This window comes from Pelophylax lessonae (genome assembly GCF_965119305.1).
Source record: "Pelophylax lessonae genome assembly, chromosome: 5".
Classification (NCBI taxonomy): Eukaryota; Metazoa; Chordata; class Amphibia; order Anura; family Ranidae; genus Pelophylax; species Pelophylax lessonae.
Window position 1 is genome coordinate 171,833,886 of NC_138772.1, and position 19,751 is coordinate 171,853,636.

At 40.0% G+C, this 19,751-nt stretch overlaps 1 protein-coding gene across 1 annotated transcript in view; it reads left to right on the forward strand.

Annotated features, from left to right (window-relative positions):
- The window catches only part of LOC309556062 (collagen alpha-4(VI) chain-like), a gene marked incomplete at its 5' end in the record, with an annotated part of 225,801 nt that overhangs the window by 71,718 nt on the left and 134,332 nt on the right, over window positions 1–19,751 (forward strand). The window contains 8 exons of the mRNA XM_082258374.1: window positions 4,773–4,844; window positions 6,149–6,175; window positions 6,466–6,510; window positions 8,724–8,777; window positions 12,448–12,510; window positions 14,122–14,187; window positions 16,471–16,524; window positions 18,077–18,112. Coding sequence (XP_082114500.1) covers window positions 4,773–4,844; window positions 6,149–6,175; window positions 6,466–6,510; window positions 8,724–8,777; window positions 12,448–12,510; window positions 14,122–14,187; window positions 16,471–16,524; window positions 18,077–18,112 — 417 coding nt within the window. The remainder of the gene's footprint in view (window positions 1–4,772; window positions 4,845–6,148; window positions 6,176–6,465; window positions 6,511–8,723; window positions 8,778–12,447; window positions 12,511–14,121; window positions 14,188–16,470; window positions 16,525–18,076; window positions 18,113–19,751) is intronic.

The window sequence follows — 19,751 nt, forward strand, 5'->3', positions numbered from 1 at the left end:
CCTATAGCAGCTGGCGGGAGAGGAGAGGAAGGAAATGGGCAGTGCTGCGAGTGGCTGAGGAGCACATGGGGACCCAGAGAGCAATGGGAATCTGATGGACAGTTGGGGGTGATTGGTAGAGTGTGGGGGTGGGGCAATTACAAGCACCGATCTTCCTCTATGGCTTTCCATGAAGCAGCTGAAAGAGAGAAAGCCATACAAGGAGATCGGAGCTTGTAATACCCCTCCCCATCTCCCACCCCTGTGGTACCAATCACCCTGGACTGTCAGATTCCCCCTGCTGTAGGAGATTCCAGGAGCCTACTGGGGCTCCAAACTGGCCAGTCTACCCTGTTGGGCCTATATATTAAGGTAGGGGCCTGGAGCTGCAGCTCCAATAGCCTCTACGTTAATCCGGACCTGATTGGATGTGACATTTGTTTGGGTAAATGTGAAACCACTATTGCACGCCCTGTTAACTTTTTAGAGGTGGGTAAGACATTATACAATTTTAGGCAAATTGAAAACACTGTCAATATTGCATTCAGAAAATATTCTCTGCTGGTGAATGTTTCAGGTGCTTTGCATGACAGTGATTGATGTTCCACCAGAGAAATTTTGGTGAAAAGTCACATTTACTGCTGGAAAGTTCAGTTTCACCACATGCCCCAATAGCCACACAGGGTAGGACAGGGAGAGTTTCCTCAACAGGAAAACATTTAAAGTCTCAATAGGTATTTAAACCCTTTTGTAGGCTATGAAAAAAAGAGCAAAGAGCTGGTTGGAGTTGAGCATTAAAGTGAAGCTGTATTCAGTTCACAGTATACAAATACAGTGGGGAAAATATTATTTTGATCCTCTGCAGATTTTGTAAGGTTGCCCATTTACAAAGAAATGAAGGGTTTAAAATTTTTATCATGGGTGTATTTCAAATGATAGAAACTAAATATAAACCAAAAATCCATAAAAAAAAAAAAAAATCTATAAATTTAGTTGTAGTTCAGTGAGCAAAATAAGTATTTGATTCCCAAGCAAAACATGATTTACCGTGAAAATAAGACCTACTGTGATTTTCGGGGAGGGCTGAAATATAAGCCCTACCCCAAAAATAAGCCCTAGTTTAAAGTAGTTGTAAAATCCTAGAATACACTCTATTGCTGTTTTATATAATGTCCAATGTGTGTGTCTCTGTAATATAATTGTTGCAATTATCTTGGGTACAGTGCTGCTGAGCACTCAGCTGACCTACCGCTCCTCTCCTCTTCTTCTCCCAGCTGTCAGCGGGGTATCTCAGCCCCTCCTTTTCCAGTGCTCGAAGAGGGGAAGAGATTTCCGGTGGGTCACGGAAGCACCGAGCAGCGCTGTAACGACGATATTTGGCACAATTATATTACAGAAACACACACATTGGGCATGATATAATACTGTAATAGAGTGGATTCTAGGATTTTACAACGAGTTTTACTCGGTTCACACTGGGGATTCCTGACAGGCAGGGAGGGAAAGGGGGAGAGAAAACAGCACATTACATTATCAGACCTACCCCTAAAATAAGCCCTACTGTGTCTTTTGGTGCCAAAATAAGGACCCGGTACTATTTTGGGGGGAAACACGAGCACAAAGGTAAGACGTTTCTTCTAGTTGGTTACCAGGTTTGCACACATTTTAGGAGGGATTTTGGTCCACTCTTCTTTACAGATCTTCTCTTAATCCTAAAGGTTTCTTAGCTGTCGCTTGGCAACTTGAAGTTTCAGCTCTCTCCATACATTTTTTTATAGGAGGAGGAAGAAACATGCTGACTATGACCCTAAGAACACCATCCCTACAGTCAAGCAGGGAGGTGGAAACATGATACTTTGGGGCTGTTTCTCTGCTAAAGGTGCAGGCCTACTTTGCCACATTGAGGGGCCAATGGATGGGGCCATGTATTGTAAAATATAGGAGGGGAACCTTCTTCCCTCAGCCAGAACACTAAAGATAGGTTGTGGATGGGTCTTCCAGCATGACAATGACTCAAAACATCCCACCAAGGCAACAAAGGAGTGGCTCAAGAAGAAGCACATTAGGGTAATCGAGTCACCTAGTCAGTCTCCAGACCTTTATCTTTTAGAAAATTTATGGAGGGAGCTGAAAGTTCGTGTTGCAAAGAGACAGCCAAGAAACCTTAAGGATTTAGAGAAGATGTGTAAAGAATAGTGGACCAAAATCCCTCCTGAGAAGTGTGCAAACTTGGTCACCAACTACAAGAAACATCTTTCTTCTGTGCTTGCCAACAAGGGTTTCTCCACCAAGTACTAAGTCTTGTTTTGCTTGGGGATCAAATACTTATTCTGTTCACTAAACTGCAACTTAATATATAGCTTTTTTTTAATGTGTTTTTTTTCTGGATTTTTGGTTGATATTCTGTTTCTATCATTTAAAATACACCTATGATAAAAATAATAGACCCATCATTTCCTTGTAAGTTGGCAAACCTACAAAATCTCCAGTGATTAAATAATTATTTTCCCCACTGTAGGTCAGAGAATAATAAATCAGGCCCTCAGAAGTGCCTACACGTCTTCAGTTGTCCATAAAACCTTGTTTGCTTTATCATGCAAATATCATCTTCCATTGGAAAGGCTCCATTCTGCCTCTGACACTTCTCTTTTGGCATATGGAGCCTCCTTTTGTAGGGATGGGCCAGTGATGAGGCAAAGAAGAGGGTGGGGCTAGGCACAGACCTCTTAATGGTCAATCAACATTTATATATTATAGTGCCCTTGATATTGGGCAATAGAGGACTTCTAAGACATAGAAATAAATGTGCAGTTATTTCCTGCATAAAAAAATAAAGTATATTTAATTCTAATAAAAAAAAATAAGATATTGCAGCGTATCGGTCCTTAGGTTTGCCGACTGCATCCATTTTCTTTTTCCAGGGGCAGAAAAATATCAGTTAATTTTTCAAGAAATCCAGTATCCTCGTCAGTGGCGTAGCGTGGGGGGAGGGCAGCCGGTGCCGCCGCCCCCTGGGCGCAATATTTAAGGGGGCGCAGTTTTGTCTCTGCAGCCTGTCACCTTCCTGTGTGTTACTAGTGCAGTGCTGTGTATACTGACAGTTACCGCGGCACTCCACTCACTCCCTCACTCCATATTCACTTCCTCAGCAGCACATAATATTGAACAGGTACCGGCGGCCACATGAAATTACAGGCACAGCTAAATCCTACCTCTGGTCCCAGACTTCACAGGGGGCGTTTCTATGGTGAGTGTAGTGGTCTGCCCCATTTGTCCAGCCCCGGTCGCAGTTGGAGCTAGCAGTTGGGATGGTGTGCCATGTATCTGCTGGAAGGGGCTGGCGGAGGAGTATTGCTATGGGTGCCACAGGCTGTGCTTTTCCTCAGCTCAAAACCAGGCTTCCTGTGTGCCATTTTCAAATCAATCCTCCAACCGCTGCTGGAAATCAGTGCCAGGTGTGTGATCATGTATCTTAGCAGCTTTTTGAGTTCCACACACTGCACCCCATAGACACACCACACAGTCACTGCACCCCACAGACACACCACACCTCATAGACACATCACACCCCATAGACACACCACACCTCATAGACACACCACACCCCACAGATACCCTGCACAGTCACTACACCCCACAGACATACCGCACAGTCACTGCACATTACAGACACACCGCACCCCACAGTCACTGCACCCCACAGACACACCCCACCCCACCCCACAGACACACTGCACAGTCACTGCACCCCACAGACACACTGCACCCCACATTCTTCTTAATGATTTTTCCACAAGACCCCCATTTTGCCCTCCCTGGAAGGTGGGTATTTCCTCTGGTCCCCCTCCAGATAGTACAGGAGGACAACATAAGTCACAGCTGAGGGTACACACCAGCCATTTACACAGCACGCAGTGGAGAGTCTCCCTACCTTTGCCTGGTGAGGTTGTTCAGGATGGAACTCAAAAAAGCTAGGGAAGGGCCAGGAGCACCAAAGAGGGACCCAAGAAGAGGAGGATCTGTGCTCCCCTGTGCAAAACCACTGCATAGAGCCGGTAAGTATGACATGTTTGGTGTTTTTATAGAAAAAAAAGGTGACAATAACTTGAAACTTCAATCAGTTATCAGCTTTCTCAGCCATCGTCTGTGAACTGCAACCTGTTCATTTTATATATTGTAAATAAGCAGAGGAGGAGTTTCTAGTCAGGCAAGCAGCCTAAGGTGTCAACGTTATTTCTTCATAGTTACAGTACAATGAGAGAGAAAGATGTTACCTTGTCAGTCTAGGAAAGGAGTGTGACACTAGCAGAAGCTAGTTTAATATTGCTAGACTGTACCAGATGCTTGAATATATGTCAAATATTCTAGTATCCACCTCCTTTGTAAAATTTTGATGCCTTGCTTAAATAATGCAGTGCTGTACAAACTGAATTTTACAATGTGAATGAAGATGGCACTAAAACAAGTGCGGAGAACATGGAAATTGTGTCCAAATGTGACACCACATAAGTATTAAAGCAGTACTTTCACAGTTGGAAAATCATCATATTATTTTATAGAGTATTTTAACAATGTACAAATCATGATTACCTTTTACATGCATGTGGCTTTTGTAGAAAATCATTAGCTTGGGCCCTTCTGCTCTCAACACCATAGTAGGTAGCTTCTTACACTGCATAATTTTGGCATTACAGCAGTCATCATTTTGTGTAAAGAGTCCAAATCTTGTTAATATAATAACAATTAGATTAGAAAAATGTTGTGTAAACTTTCCAACTTCCTCTCTTGCTTAGGGTGACAGAGGGCCACGTGGACTGAATGGAATACGGGGAGTAGATGGATGCCCAGGACCCAGAGGACTAAAGGCAAGTTTTACAGGCAATGTAAAATATTTAATTTTGCTGCATTGTATATAGCTTTCTACTAGTGTGGTAATCTGCAAATATTAAGGCTGATGACTGACCCATAATTGACTTTTTAATACTTGTAGGGCCTTCTCATGAAATTGTGAATAAAACAGCAATCGCTGAGAAATTTTACCAAGAATTATGCTAAATAAATGTTTTTTGTATAGATTTTTGAGGATGTGAACTCTTACTCAACCTGATTGATGTAACAGAAGCAGGACTGATGTGAATAAATGGACAGTATACTTGCAAAATTATGGAAAACTTCTGGCTTTTCTAATGTTCATGTTCATGCTCTCTCTATCTGCTACACAACTTCATATGCCAGTGGAACTAAAGTGGTAGTAGGTCTATAAACATTTGCCTTAATGTGCATTCTCACAGGTTATGGCAGACTTACCTCCTAGTTTCACCTGGCCGAGTGTTGTAAGATCTATACTCTCCCACCGCTGCTGCTTTCTTCTCCTGGTCTTCATTCAGCCCAGACTTAGGTCACTGGGTCATTTCAATGCTGGCATGCATTATTCCAGCTCCTGGCTCTAACACTTGCCATGTCACAGATGCCAGGAGTGCATACTGCACTGCATATGCAGAATAGTATTTTGTGCACTTTTTTCTCCTTTTTATCAATCATAGCAAAATTGTAACATTTGAGTTAAGAGTTACTTGTTTTAACTGCAATTTTTTGAATGCCTTTCACATAAATGTGCTTTACACTTTGGCTGTTTGTTGGAAATGTTTACAATATTCCAGAACACATACAAAATACATAAAAAAATAGTTTTCAATGCAAGTACATAGTAAGGATACATGTTCCTTTGATTTTAACATCAGGATAAATTAGACAATGTAATCCCCATAGTGCAGTGATGATGAACCTTGGCACTCCAGATGTTTTGAGACTACATTTCCCATGATGCTCATGCACTCTGAAGAGTAGTTGAGCATCATGGGAAATTTAATTCCAACACATCTGGAGTGCCAAGGTTCGCCATCACTGCCATAGTGGCTTTTCTCTGCACAGACCTGTCTTTGCATAATCACCAGATATCAGAAGAGATTGCCCAAAACACTGACACTCATCTCATTAATATCTTGGCAGTTGGTCTTCATACATCATTTCTTGCTGTACTGGATCAAACTTTGGTGTGGTGATGTCAGAATTGTCCCAGAGAAAAGGCAGTTCAACTCTATGTAATGTCACTCTATGTATCATTATTTGGTATGTTTTATTTACAAATCCTTGTTTTATCTTTTTATAGGGTACAAGAGGATTTAGAGGAAACAAGGTGAGCTATAACTGAACTTAGTTAAAATTTGTGATAATTGTTTTTTTGACTTATGCATGTTGTAAATAATTCTTGTAATTAAAGGTTGTAGCATTCTTGTTATATGTGCACGCTACCAAAATTGTAAATTGGCAAGTAGAAAATTGGTAAGGATCTTGTGTATGTGTGTGTGTGTGTGTGTGTGTGTGTGTGTGTTTGCGCTCTGTTACTTGCTAACTGTTAGTGTGATAGAGCATAAAAGTACAATAAAAGTACATACATTCAGGAATATTTAACCTGTATTTTTTCAGGGTGAAGATGGTGAGAATGGAATTGATGGTATCCCCGGAGAACAGGTGAAACAAATGTTTCTAAAATATGTTACTTGTACAGTATAGCAAGGTGTACAAATATCAAATAATTTCAATACTATTTATCTAGAAAAAAGAAACCAAAAGCCCAGTGAGACAACTTACAATTTATACTTATAGTGGGAAAAAAAAGATTCTTTCATAACCCTGAAAAAGGTTGTCAAAATAATTCTCTGGATCAATACTTTCTCTAATCATTATTGTTGGAGATGCTATTTATAAAAATAAAAGGGACCCAATGAAACTTTACTTGCACCCTTACTATATTTTTCTAGTGTTTTTTTTATATATTTAGGTTTTTCATGTTTTTTTATGTAATTAGTAGACAAATGTAAACATACTGTACATCCTACATACACTGCTAATGGTTGGCAGTAAGACTTCAGAACATTTCTGAGACGGTTTAGGACGATGTATGAAGGTGCTTCAAATACCAGTAAGCACTCAACATTTTAGCTGATCAAGAATATACTGTTGTGAATAAAAGGTAAACATTACCACTCCAAGCTCTGTGAATGATTCTCTGGTCGTTTAATGCGCCAGGTACCAGTCCCAAGGAGCCCATCCCACTCGGTATAGCAGCAAACACAAAAGACAAGGCTACACTCTAATGATGTCACACCATGGCTTTATTCAAATCAATTGGCTTTCGACGCAACCTCTGCCAATAGCCACACCCCTTAAAAGTGTATTTAAACCCCTAAAAATAAGCCCCATTAAGGTGAAATGCTTTAGAGGGGTGTGGCTACAGGTGGGGACTGCATCAGAAGCTATAAACCCATGGTGTGACATCATCAGAGTGCAGCCTCATCTTCTGTAATAATGATCAAGAATGCATGTTAGAAACAGTCAAACAATTAACAAAGCCATCTAAGCTCAGTATACAGCATGAGATGTTGCTCCTAAAACCTTGATCTTGAAATCAAAGTTACTTTTACTGAAACAGTTTGATTTGATGTTGAGTCTTTTGCATGGGACTATTAGTCTTTGATACCGGTACTTTGGGCGTCTGTAAGGTGAATCAAGCATTTTAGAAATTAAAGTACAACCTTTTAGTACAATTATACTAGTTTTTTATTTTGAGCAACCTCCACACACAGGCCCCCTGCCAGCCATATGCTCAACTGTTTGTGATCTACTAAGATCTGAACTGTGCAGTGTGCAGGGGAACAAAAAAAAAAAAAAAATAGTGTAATTTTACTTACAGTTACATTTTAGGGTTAAGGTTAAAATTTAGTTTAGGGTGCAGATGTTGGGCTAAAGGTTAAGGTTAGGATTAGAAGTTAGGGGTTATGAATTACTAAAATAGCTAAAAATTGAAGATAGCATTTCATAACAGTGCTGGTATTTGGTATTTGGCCAAACCCATAGAAGAGCAAGAAGATGGTGCTCAGATCCTCTGCCCTGAACAATCTCTAACTGGCATTGACTGGGAGTTGAGGGTAGCTTTTGCTTGCAACTAGGGAGTAAAAGGGAAGGGAAGTATTTGATTCCGTGAGGGTCTAGAATAAAAGGTGAACCTGTTTCTTTGTCCTATGTGGGCAAAGCAGTTTCAAGTTCAGGTAATAATGTGTTAACATTTTATTTTCAAGGTTAGGTAAGTGAAAGGCTGGGTAAAGGCTAATTTCACGTTACACACATATCTATGGCATAACATATAACCCTCCCAAACTGACTCCACCGCTTACATGAATAGCAGAATTCTCCACACAGGATTCAGTTTAATTTTAAATTTGGTGTCATTCTGTTTCAACTATTCATAGAAATCTGTGAATGGAGATACTACAAGTCCCATCTGTCACTGTGGCAGACATACTCTTAGTTCACAATAAAGCTCAAGTGCGATGATGACACTGAACTCGTAGATCGATAGCTCCACCAGCTAAAGGTCTGTACCTCAGTATGGAACTGGGGGAATTTTATGCAGGAACGATAGTGGTTGCAATTCTTTGCAGGCTCAAATACAATAAATAAATGCACATTTTTTTTCTTTATTCAACTTGAGGGCCTTAATTATTATTTTTTTAAAGATGGAATATGCCTTGAAAGATTAGACTACATTACGTGTTAGGATAATTAAACATTTATTATGCGATCACAAAAATATATTTGTTACACCAAATCTGATTATATGCATGGTTTAAGTATGTATTCATAGAAAATTTGTAAGTAATATGAGTGTTTGAATATTGGCACAGGGTGAGCATGGAGCACCTGGATTACTGGGAGGAAGAGGTAGCACTGGTCCACAGGTAGGTCAATTTAATCTCTTTAAAAAAGCAAGAAACTTTCCACATGAATAATTCTTTTGGCAGTACCCCTGGGAATGCCTTTAGTTTTCAATTGCTAAGTATACTTTCTAGTGGTTCAGCTGCTAGATTTAAAAGTATATTAGGTATATTGCTTTCAAATTTTGTTTTTTATGTTGTATAATATTAGTCAGCCATGGCTATGGGTATGTGAAGCATAGGAAAATTTAGCAGCTACTTAGGATCCTGTGACCACCAGGGGGCCCCAAAATGACAAATAAAAGTGTTTTATATTGCTGAATGTTTATCTTTCTTGGCTGCCATAAAAAAATAAATGTATATACCATATATGTAATAGATAGAACACATTATTGTGCTCAGATGACAAGCTGTACATGGTGCAGGGTTCTATTTAATGTGTCAAAATAGAAGGTTAAGGTTAGTTACTTGGGTGTCATCTGTCTGTTTTTTACTATGGAAATCTACAAATAAGTGTGTAAGCATACCTTGTAATGGGAAAGGAGAGTTTTACCATAATCAGGGATCAGCAACTCCTAAATGAGTAAGAATGACTGCCATTATAAGGCAGGTAAATTAGCATAATTATTTAGTTATATCCCGAATTGGGCAGGCATAGAATACATCATAAATGAAATTACCAATAAGAAATACATAATTTATCCAGAAGCTAGGAGTTTAACCAACTTCTAACCATAGTTTTGTAATCATGTAACATAAATTGACACCTATTTTGTGTTTTTTTTCTGTTGTCTGTTAACGTACAAAATTTTAATTTGGGAAAGTTTCAATAACATCTGTCATATTGCATGTCGTATATGAAACAGAGACAATCAGAAGTTTGTAAGTTCACAAGATGGGATAGTACCACTGTTTGCAATGCAAATAAAAAATGGTTTGTAGACAAATGTCTTGCATAATATATTGGCAAATCTGTGTCTGAAAAAATACAGTTTCCAATTATTTTGTCTCAGTGCTGGTTAAGCTAGGCTTGAAGGAGGTGCTTGCTGACCACTTGGATATTATACAGGAAGAACAGTTAGCCATCATACAGAATTTATCCTGATTCTCAGCTGAAGTGGGCAGTGTTCAGGTTTTACTTGAAAGAAAGGTGGGTCCCAGCATATGCCTGACACACACATAGCATAGATTGCTATAGTCATTTTATTTTTTTTTTTCAAGGAGCAGCCTTAAGTTGTTGGTTACATCACAAAAGCTTCTCTTTTTTAAATAAGAGCATCACAAACTACTGTGTTGCAGTTTAGTTATCTAAAGCACCATAGTGTTTTTTGGACCAAAACTACCCCCCCATACATCTCTAGCCATAGCTGTTAATAAAATTAGGGAATAACCCCACATTACCATCATGTCTGGGTGTCACGCTTACCTCTAGCACAGGTGGTCAGGTACTATAGCTGGCTTCTGTGTTCTTCACCAATAGAAGCCCCCTTTCCCATAAGGCAAGCAGGTACTCAGTTGCCCCAGGTCTTATACACAATGCTGTAGTGCTTGGCTATCATGCTGGGGCAGGCACGAACAGAGCACAGCAAACAGGTAGTTGCAGTTGGCATACAGTCAGAGTGGTTCAATGACAGCCCAGGAACAAGGCAGGCAAAGTCCTGAATAGTCAGGGTCAAATCTGTAGTGAAAAAGGGAGGCAAGGTTCAGAGAATAGTTTGAGTTTCAAGCCGAGGTCATAAGCAGAAGAATGCAAACAGCAGGGAAGACAAAAAGGGAGCTTGAGGTACATGTTACAAACACTATCACAAGCCTGAGACTGCAGCTTTGGCTGGCCTAAATCATGTTTGGCCTCCACCCAGAGACTGGCTACATCAATCACCTTGCAGGTAGACAGACAGGGAGAATGTATCACAGCCAAAACCAGGAGACTGGAATGAGACCATCAGCTTTCATGAAACAGGAGCGTTTACACGCCCTTGACACTGTGAGGCCTAAAGGAAGAAGTAGAGGCTGTTTCTGTGCAACTAAGAGGTGAAAAGCATCTGAATTCACAGGCCAAAGCAGTGGTCAGGGTGCCGCATCAAGAAGTTGGCCACATGTTCTTTTCACGCAGTGTGACTGCTACAGTAAGAGCATGTGGAAAAGGTGGTAGAGTGACTGACATCATGCTCCTCTTCTGTCTCCCAGAGTAGTGTAAAGCAGTGCTTCTCAACTCCGGTCCTCAGGGCACACTAACAAGCCAGGTTTGCAAGAAAACTGAAATACATCACAGGTGATATAATTTGCTGCTCAGTGATTGCAGTATTCTATTTTGCATCTCCCCAAGGTAATACTTAAAATCTGGCCTGTTAGTGTGTCCTGAGGACCGGAGTTGAGAAACACTGGTGTAAAGTCATCTTCAGCTGCAAAAATGCATTTTTCTTTCAACACTTGCACAAATACTCCTGTCGTTGTCTTGCAAACTGGCAAAGAGGAGTTGATTGAATTATTTGAGCACAGTGTTAGCCATTTGTTACCAAGTTGCAAAAAATGTAAAAATCCTTGGCAAGGTCCATCTTGTCTTCTGCATTCATTTTTGTGTTTTACCATGTTTTTATACTAATAACACCCAAAACCTTTTTGTAGCTGTTTCCCAGTTGCAAAAAAATTTATATTTTTTCACGGGGTGCAGCTGGTCCTTTGAATGAATGTGTGTGCTGGGTTATAGTGCTTTGGCACTAATAACACCTAAAACTTAATTTTTTTCACTGCTGTTCCGAGGATTTTAAAGTTATTTATTTTTGTGTTTTGGATAAACATTATGTTAGCTATTAATGTTTGTGTTCCATTACCATGCATCATCACAAAAATTGGAAAATACTTATTTTTTTCCAAATACTGCTCCTCAGATTGCAATTTTTTGGGCTTTGATGCAGGCTCCATCATGTTTTTGTTTTGATCTTTTGAGTGCACTGGCACAATTCTGAATTTTTCTTGAATACTCACTGTTTACAGTACTGTAGCCTAACAGTGATAAACCACCCAACATAACTCTACCTGAAATTGTGTGGCTTATAGAACATTCCTAAATTCTGTGATGTTTTTTACAAGGATAATACAATGGGGTTGATTTACTAAAACTGGAGAGTGCAAAATCTGGTGCAGCTGTGTGTGGTAGCCAATCAGCCTCTAACTTCAGCTTGTTCAGTTAAGCTTTGACAAAAAAGAAAAAAACAAACAAACAAAAAAATGTTATACATGAAATTTGCATACTCTCTCCTTCCGAAATAGCAAACTATCAAAAGGGCTTAAAAAACTCTGCTGGCAATTTTTCAGCTTCCAGTTTTTTGTTTAGTCCAGATTAACTCTACCTGCTCTTTCCCCGCTCTCTCTGACAATGCATGAGTACATACTGCTCAATAAACACGTTTTTCTCTGGCTTGTAGCTGTGAAAAATCGCACTCTAATTTATCTTTCAATATGACAAAACCTGCCTAGTCTGTCCAGACCAAAAAACTCTTTACCGATTTAAACATTTGGCTCCCATTGACTTCAATAGGGTTCAGATTTAGAATGTGAGCATTCCTTAAATTTGCAGACTTACCCTGAATCCGAACCCCTGGGCATTTATCTCATCAATACTGACCAAAATGTATTATTTATTGATGTATCTCAGTGTGCTATAATCGTTTTTATTTGCTTTAAAATACTTTAGGGCACAAGAGGACCTCGAGGAGAGCCAGGAGAAAGGGGTGAAACTGGGCTTAGAGGGGATTCTGTAAGTATGAGCAAATTTTGTTTTTCATCAATCCAATACACGTTTATTTCAAAGACATGCCATGCTTTTGCCAGAATACAATCAGTATTTACAGAAAATGTCATCATCAGTGAATCTGTTCATAGCTACTTTCATTACAGGTAGTGTGGAAGGCTTGGAACTTTTGTTATATTGTTATTGCTTATATTGCATCAGCAGTTATTGTTTGCTGAGCCCCCGTTCACACTGGGGCGACCTGTCAGGCGACCTGGTCGCCTGACAGGTCGCCTTCCATAGAGAAGCTGCGGACCCGTTCTAATAGGAGCGACACAAGTCGCTCCGACTTAGAAAAAGGGTCCGGAGTTTCTTTGGGGCGACCCGGAGCGACCTGCATAGACTTCAATGTTATGAAGTCCGTGCCGGCCGCTCCGAGGTCGCGGTGCGAGCAGCGCGCCGCGACCTATGAGGTCGCCCGGCAAAGTAGCGTCGCCCCAGTGTGAACGGGGCCTAAATGTCACATTTACTGCTTTATATTGTAAATATACCCCATAATCTGTGTTTTTAAGTGTTATAATTTTTTCTGAGTTATTTTGTAAAAAAATTACAGTTTATTGATATAAAGAATAACATGCTGGGAAAGGGCATATCCCCTCGCTTGACACTGAGACCTGGGAGGAGGGTTTGGGTTGTTATGTGTCTAGGAATATCTCAGCAAGAGACAGATTTATTCAACTCAAATTTCTTCATAGGGCATATTATACCCCCCCAGAGAGTGTCTGGGATATACCCCGACAGCTCTGATGCATATCCTAAGAGCTGCGGCCAAGTCGGCACCTTCCTTCACATGGTGTGGTCCTGTCCAAGAGTCCAGGATTTCTGGCGGGAGGTGGTTGCTGAGATGTAGGATATGGGTGGTCCTTGGTCCTTGATCTCCAGGTGATACTCTTAGGGCTCTGTGAGGCGGTCTCTCCTAGAGTTCATATGCAGCAGTTTGTGTTTTACCTCCTGTTTTACGCAAGGAAAATGATTTTGCTTAAATGGAAGTCGGCCGACTCCCCCCAGGTGACACATTGGAGAGCTCTAATAGACTCCGTCTTGCCCTGGTATAAACTCACCTACATGAGTAGGGGTTGCCCACAGAAATTTGTCTAGGGCCTTTAGCTGGGCTCCCAAGCTGTAGTGTGGTTTGATCTCTATGTGTGTGGTCTGGGCCTCTCCCCTCTGCCCCCTTTCCTCCTTCCTCTTTGGTCTGCCCTACTATTCCCCCCTATTTCGTCTTTGTCTGCTCCCCCCTTTTTTCCGGTCTTCTCAGCTTTCTTCCTCCTTCCCTCTACTCTCTGATCTTCTCTTTTCCTGAGCCCTTGACCGTCTGTAGAGGAGCTTGCCTGTCTGAAGATTGTTCCTTATAACGCCATGCACCTGTTGGAATATGATGTGCCTAATTGCTTGTCTCTGTGTATCTACTGTTGTTATATTGCTACGGTGCCCACCCTGACGTATTGTACACTGTTCCTTGTATTGTACCCTGCAATTTACAGTGTTCTATTGTACGTTGTACGTAAATGCTGTTGAAAAACAATAAAAATGTTTCTTTTTAAAAAAAAAAGAATAACATGCGAATTACATTTTTAGGGTGACCCTGGAACAAATAATAATATACCCGGACCAAAAGGACAGAAAGGAAAACCAGGGAGGCAGGTAAAGAGAGAGAGATGAACTTGATGCTGTGGATTGTGTTTGTTCAAATACTGTATATTGTCTTTGACCAGCTTCCCCTAGCTACCTACTTTGACACTAAGTCCAGCACCTCCAATTAAGCAGATAGATATATACTGTATATCAAAGTGCGCTCCAAATGGCTTAAAAAACTTAAGGAAGGAGTGCTTCCTTAAATTTTAGTAAATAGCACAAATGTACAGGGCAGTCATTACAAATATTTCCACCACACCAAATAGCTCACAAAGAGCAACATTAACGCTCAAATGTAGAAAAAGGCACATTTCAGAGCATCGAAGGACTTCTTCATCAAGCAAGAGTAACAGTGACCGGTCAAGCAAAACTAAGGTCAAGACTAAAAGTTCTATGACTAGTGTGAAACATGTCAGAATAAAACCTCTTCCTACTGGCTGTTTGAAGAATAATGTTATGCATCTTGGTGTGTGGCACTCCCATTGCTGGTATAATTGATTGTTTTGATAGAAATGAGTCCAGCCAGAACTTAAGATGTGAATGTTGAGTTTGGAACCTGATTTTGCCTGGAGCAGCATGTGAAATGCTTTAAGTGAAACATCGTCCAGAAGGGGAAGTTCTTAAGTCCACCTTCTTAATCACTTTTAGATACATTTTTTTGGGGGAGCGGGTACCTGTTTTTGACAGGTAACTGCTCCCTCTTCTGCTCGGATCGCATAGGCAATCCAAGCGGAAGTTTGCCACCCCCCTTACCCGCAGCCCTCTGGGACACATCACAGGTCCCAGAAGGTTGCAGGACCATTCACAAAGAGCAGTGTGGCTTGCGCATGTCCAGTGGGCAGCCGGCTATGACTGCTTGTAGCTTCTCTTAGTAAACATGTTGGCACTGGGGACCCGAATACCAGTGAAGAACTGACCTGTAAGGGGACAGCACTGGATCCCTGGGCAGGTAAGTGTCCTTTTATTAAAAGTCAGCAGAGCAGCTAGAGAAAATTGTAAACATGCCGGCACCACAGACCCAAAGGCGGATGAAGAACCTGCCTGAGTAAGGACAGCGCTGGATCCTTGGACAGGTAAGTGTGCTTTTGTCAAAAGTTAGCATTTACTGTATTTGTAGCTGCTGCTTTTTAATTTTTTTTTATACCACCTAAAGATCCTCTTTAAGAGTGACAGGTCACTCTAGCCCGATGAAGGAGTCCTGGGAGGCTCCAAAACATTATTAGGTGTGCAATTAAGCAACACACTTGAGTTGATTTATTAAAGGTGCATAGGCTGTTCACCTTGCAAGAACCTTTTTCCTTAGTTTAGTGAATGTGGTGAAATTTCACTTTGCAACAAAAGCCCAATCACGCGCAAATAGAATTTAAAAAAAACTGTGTTTTCGTTTTCATTTGATTGTCTGATAGAAACCATCAGAATTCCCCTGCAAAGTGAACAGCCTTTGAGGCTCGAGAGGCACTTGTAGACTTTGGGGGAGCAATAAGATGATCTATATTTTTCATTATTGCACCGTTTTTGGTAGCTGGGAGCCAACAGCCCACTAGAAGGCTCTGCATGAAACAATGCCATCCACATTCCTGCCCATTTCTCTGTGGGTGTATGAGTGTGTGATAATCCAAGATTGTATTTGAATAAAATGAAGGGCTATATAGAGTTAAAGTGTGAAGAATGCTATAGCTTAAATTCCAACTGGAGTCACAAAAATAGATATGCAGCCTGACTTTAATTCTAATTATGACTGTGCTGTTGTTTATGTTTTCTAGTTTTAGTAAAGGGCTTTCAGAACTGGTCAGATGCCCGCTCATATTTCTCTGTAATACAGGACTGTGCGAGCAGATTTGTGCTAAGGGCTGTAGCTATTACACACAGAACAGGGCACTACAGTGTTAGGCCAGGAAGCAGCTCTAAGAGCCAAATGTATTTTAAGGTATTTCCTAGCAAATGTCAATTACACATCATAACATGCAGGACTATAAAGAGATAGTAAGGCAGGAGACTTGGCTTTAAAATTTTAATCACATATACAGACTGTAATAAACATGTTGAAATATATTATAACAGGGTTGAGCTCTTCTATCATTTTAGAAAACTTTACATACATTTTAAACACTAGACTACAGTCAGATTATTTTCTTGTACTGATCTCATAAAGGCCAGTAAATAAAACCAAATAATGCTGCAAAGTTATAAGTTCTAATTGAATGGTTCAGTGGATACCCACTATATCCTAAACAGTTTATGGTAACCTAATGTGTTATTTTCAAAATCTAATTAGAAAATATATTTTAACAGGGTGAACCAGGGAAAGATGGCGTACAAGGAGAGTCTGGAGGTGATGGCTCAGAGGTAAAACGCATATTGCTTATTAATGCTATTCTTTCAACAAAAGTAGATTCCCCCATTAGGAAGAGTTACTTTAGCGAGACCTGGGTTATTCCAGGGTCTAGGTCTCTCTGACTTACTAGAATGGGTAATATTCAAGTGAATCTACACTTCATCTGAGCACCACAAACCAGAAATCTATTTAATTCATTTTTAATATTCAAAGCAATCTCCTCCACCCATCCATGCTTTATTTTGCTAAGAAATCACTTTGAAAAACATCCCCCTAGCATTTCTGGTCGTAGCAATCTTGAGTAAGGACAGATGATTCATGTAGCATTTACTTCCCGGAATCCATCTTTTGTGCTTGGATGAGAAAGCCCCTCGCCCCTCCTAAAGACTCCTGGGATGTATGACATCACTTGCCTAGGCCAGGAAACCAGAAAGTTACTGAATAAAAGTAAAAAAAAAAGCTTAAAACAAGTAACTATGATATATTTACCTATCTATTTACTAATGCTAGCAGCTTGAAGATTAAAAATAGTTAATGTTAATTGCCAGTCTGAAGTTGCGCTTTCAGTTGCCACATCCTCTGAGTTGTATAAATTGTTGTGGGTGCAGAACAATAGGGAGCTCCACTGCAACAAGCATCCACAAAATAGAAAGCCCTGTTTAAGAAGACTTGCGGTATTGTAAAAATACAGCCCCTATCCTGCCCCCGATCTATAAAAAAAAACTTGTAAGAGTTACGTCTGTTGCAGAAACTGTTTCTTTGCCTCCAAAACAATGAGTTATGGGATAGTATGGGTAAGCATTTGGTCATGTAATCTTAGCTAAAGTGGAGGATCAGAATTAAAGCCAGCCTGATTGGTCTGCTGTGCTTGAACATCAGTCCCTAAGCCCCTTCAGAGGAGCTCATGTAACAATGTCTGGACTTCTAGCCATTTTACCAAGCAGCCATGAGCAGTAGTTTTGCCAAAAATTAAAAAAAGAGGCTAAAGGTGGAGTTTGGCTTTAAGTCACTGAGTAAGTTATTGTATTGAAGAAAGTTCAAGAGGCAATTGTAGGGCACATTCTTGCACAAAATATTCATTTGCATTGAGCCCGTTATTCTTAAGCCCCGTACACAGGATCAGATTATTGAAAGATCTGTCGTCCGTTTTTTGTGGCATGCTAGTCTGATGTGGAAAGTGAAGAGGTTTTTTTCATACGAATTTTCCCGTACGACAGAATTCTACTGCAGAAGTGATGTCATGTTTTGGATTGCTTTGTATGTGTTCTTTTGTCTCTGAGCATGCCTAGTCTTGCTCTTAAGATTTTTTTCCGTCGAAATCTGTACTAATGAGACGAAAATTGGACATTGTACAACAAAAATTTTATAGCCTGCACATCAGGATTCTGTCAGCCGAAAAGTCGGAGTCGGCTGTCGAAAAGCACCATACTAACAATCCGAAAAATCATCAGATCGGTCGTCGGACGAAATTTCCCTTCAGATTTTCTTATCGTGTGTACGGGCCTTTAAGCTTGTAGGGTGATGAAAGTTTGATTACATATATTTTACTTTTTTTTTGTGAAGGGTCCACAAGGCCGCAGAGGACCTTCTGGATTAAAGGTGAGCATTTTTTATTTGCACGTCTGCGAATGTTCTTTAATTATATACTAGTGAGCACCTATTTGCTTCATGCCAAGAAAGACATTATGTAAAAAAGATTTTTGTGAACAGATTTAATGTTTATTTTAGTTTTTTTTTTATTATTGTACTTAGTTTCTGTTTGATTTTAAGCACATTTGTCATAAAACATAAGCATTCAATGTTTTATTTTGCTTTGCTTGGCAAAGGTTTGATTGCCATTGAGGATTTGTGCAGGTTCAGCACATACGTAGGTTCAAAGTAACATACTTTACACAGAATCCTGAGCCAAGTAGAGTAATGCTGGCTGGCACGGATGAGTCACATCACGGGAGCTGTGAAGGCGAGGTGCTGGAAAGCTAGTAATGTTTTGTGGAACGTCATTCCTAATTCAAGTTGATGCTCTTCATCCAACTGCTGCATGCCAAGATGAGGAAACCTTCATATTATGATTTAAATATATATTTTTTTACTTTTGAGTTTACTGTGGCTGAAAAAATTGTGTAATTTTAAAGTGTTACGGTTTTATATAGTTACCTAACAGTGGTTCAACTCATTGTACATTGTTCCACAAATGTATACTAATAGTTTTAAAAAAAAAAAACTAATTTCTATGTATAGTTTCATAAAACAAACTGCAGATACAGTAGCTTCGTTTGAAAAAATGTTCCTAGAAAAACTGGAAATTCCCTCTTTGTCGATGCTGGTTTATTATAGTGGAGTAAAATACACTGACATAGTTATAACCTGTATTTGCTTCAAACATCCTACAACATTCTACATGTGTAGAATTTTTTTTTTTTAATTCACCTGCACCCGACAGGGTCACTTCACATTATTTCACCCTATAAATCAATGTTTGAATATAGTATGAAAGGAAGACTCGCCTTCATTAGGTTTTAGATACTCTTGGAACAGAGGTTTTTTTTGCACATTTTAGCAGCTGTAATGTGACAGCTCATAAATACACTTCAGACTCCCCAGACGTATGCACAGCACTTTATTCTTTTCCATGAAGAAATAAAAGCAACACATAATTATGCCAATGCTGACTAACTCTGTAAAAAGCACACTTTATTGAACTATTATAGACAGATACATAGGGGTTGATTTATTAAAGGCAAATAGACTGTGCACTAGACTGTCCCGGGGCTTAGTAATGGAGCAGAAGCTCTGCTGAACTCCATCATCCAATCATGTGCAGGGAAAAATGCTTTTGTTGTTGTTGTTGTTGTTTTTCCTTGCATGTGATTGGGTATTCTTTGCAAAGTGAAGCTTTACCTCCTTTACTAAGCTCTGGAGCAACTGCACTTGCAGAGTACAACTGCACTTTGCAAGTGCACAGTCTATTTGGCTTTAGTAACTCAACCCAAAAGTATCTTACTTATTTTGGGACTATGGAAGGTACTTAGTCTTATTCTATAGACTTAATGGACTAAGAATGAACACTTTGTGTAGTTCAAAACACAAATTTACTTTAAATAAGTGTGCACCATGTTAGTGCTGGCATACTTACCTGGCGATTAGTTTTAAATTGCAGCACCACTTGATTTTGATCGTTGATATTGTAGCGTAATCATATGTTGCAAGGGTTCTTAATTGGAATCACTTTCCATTATTT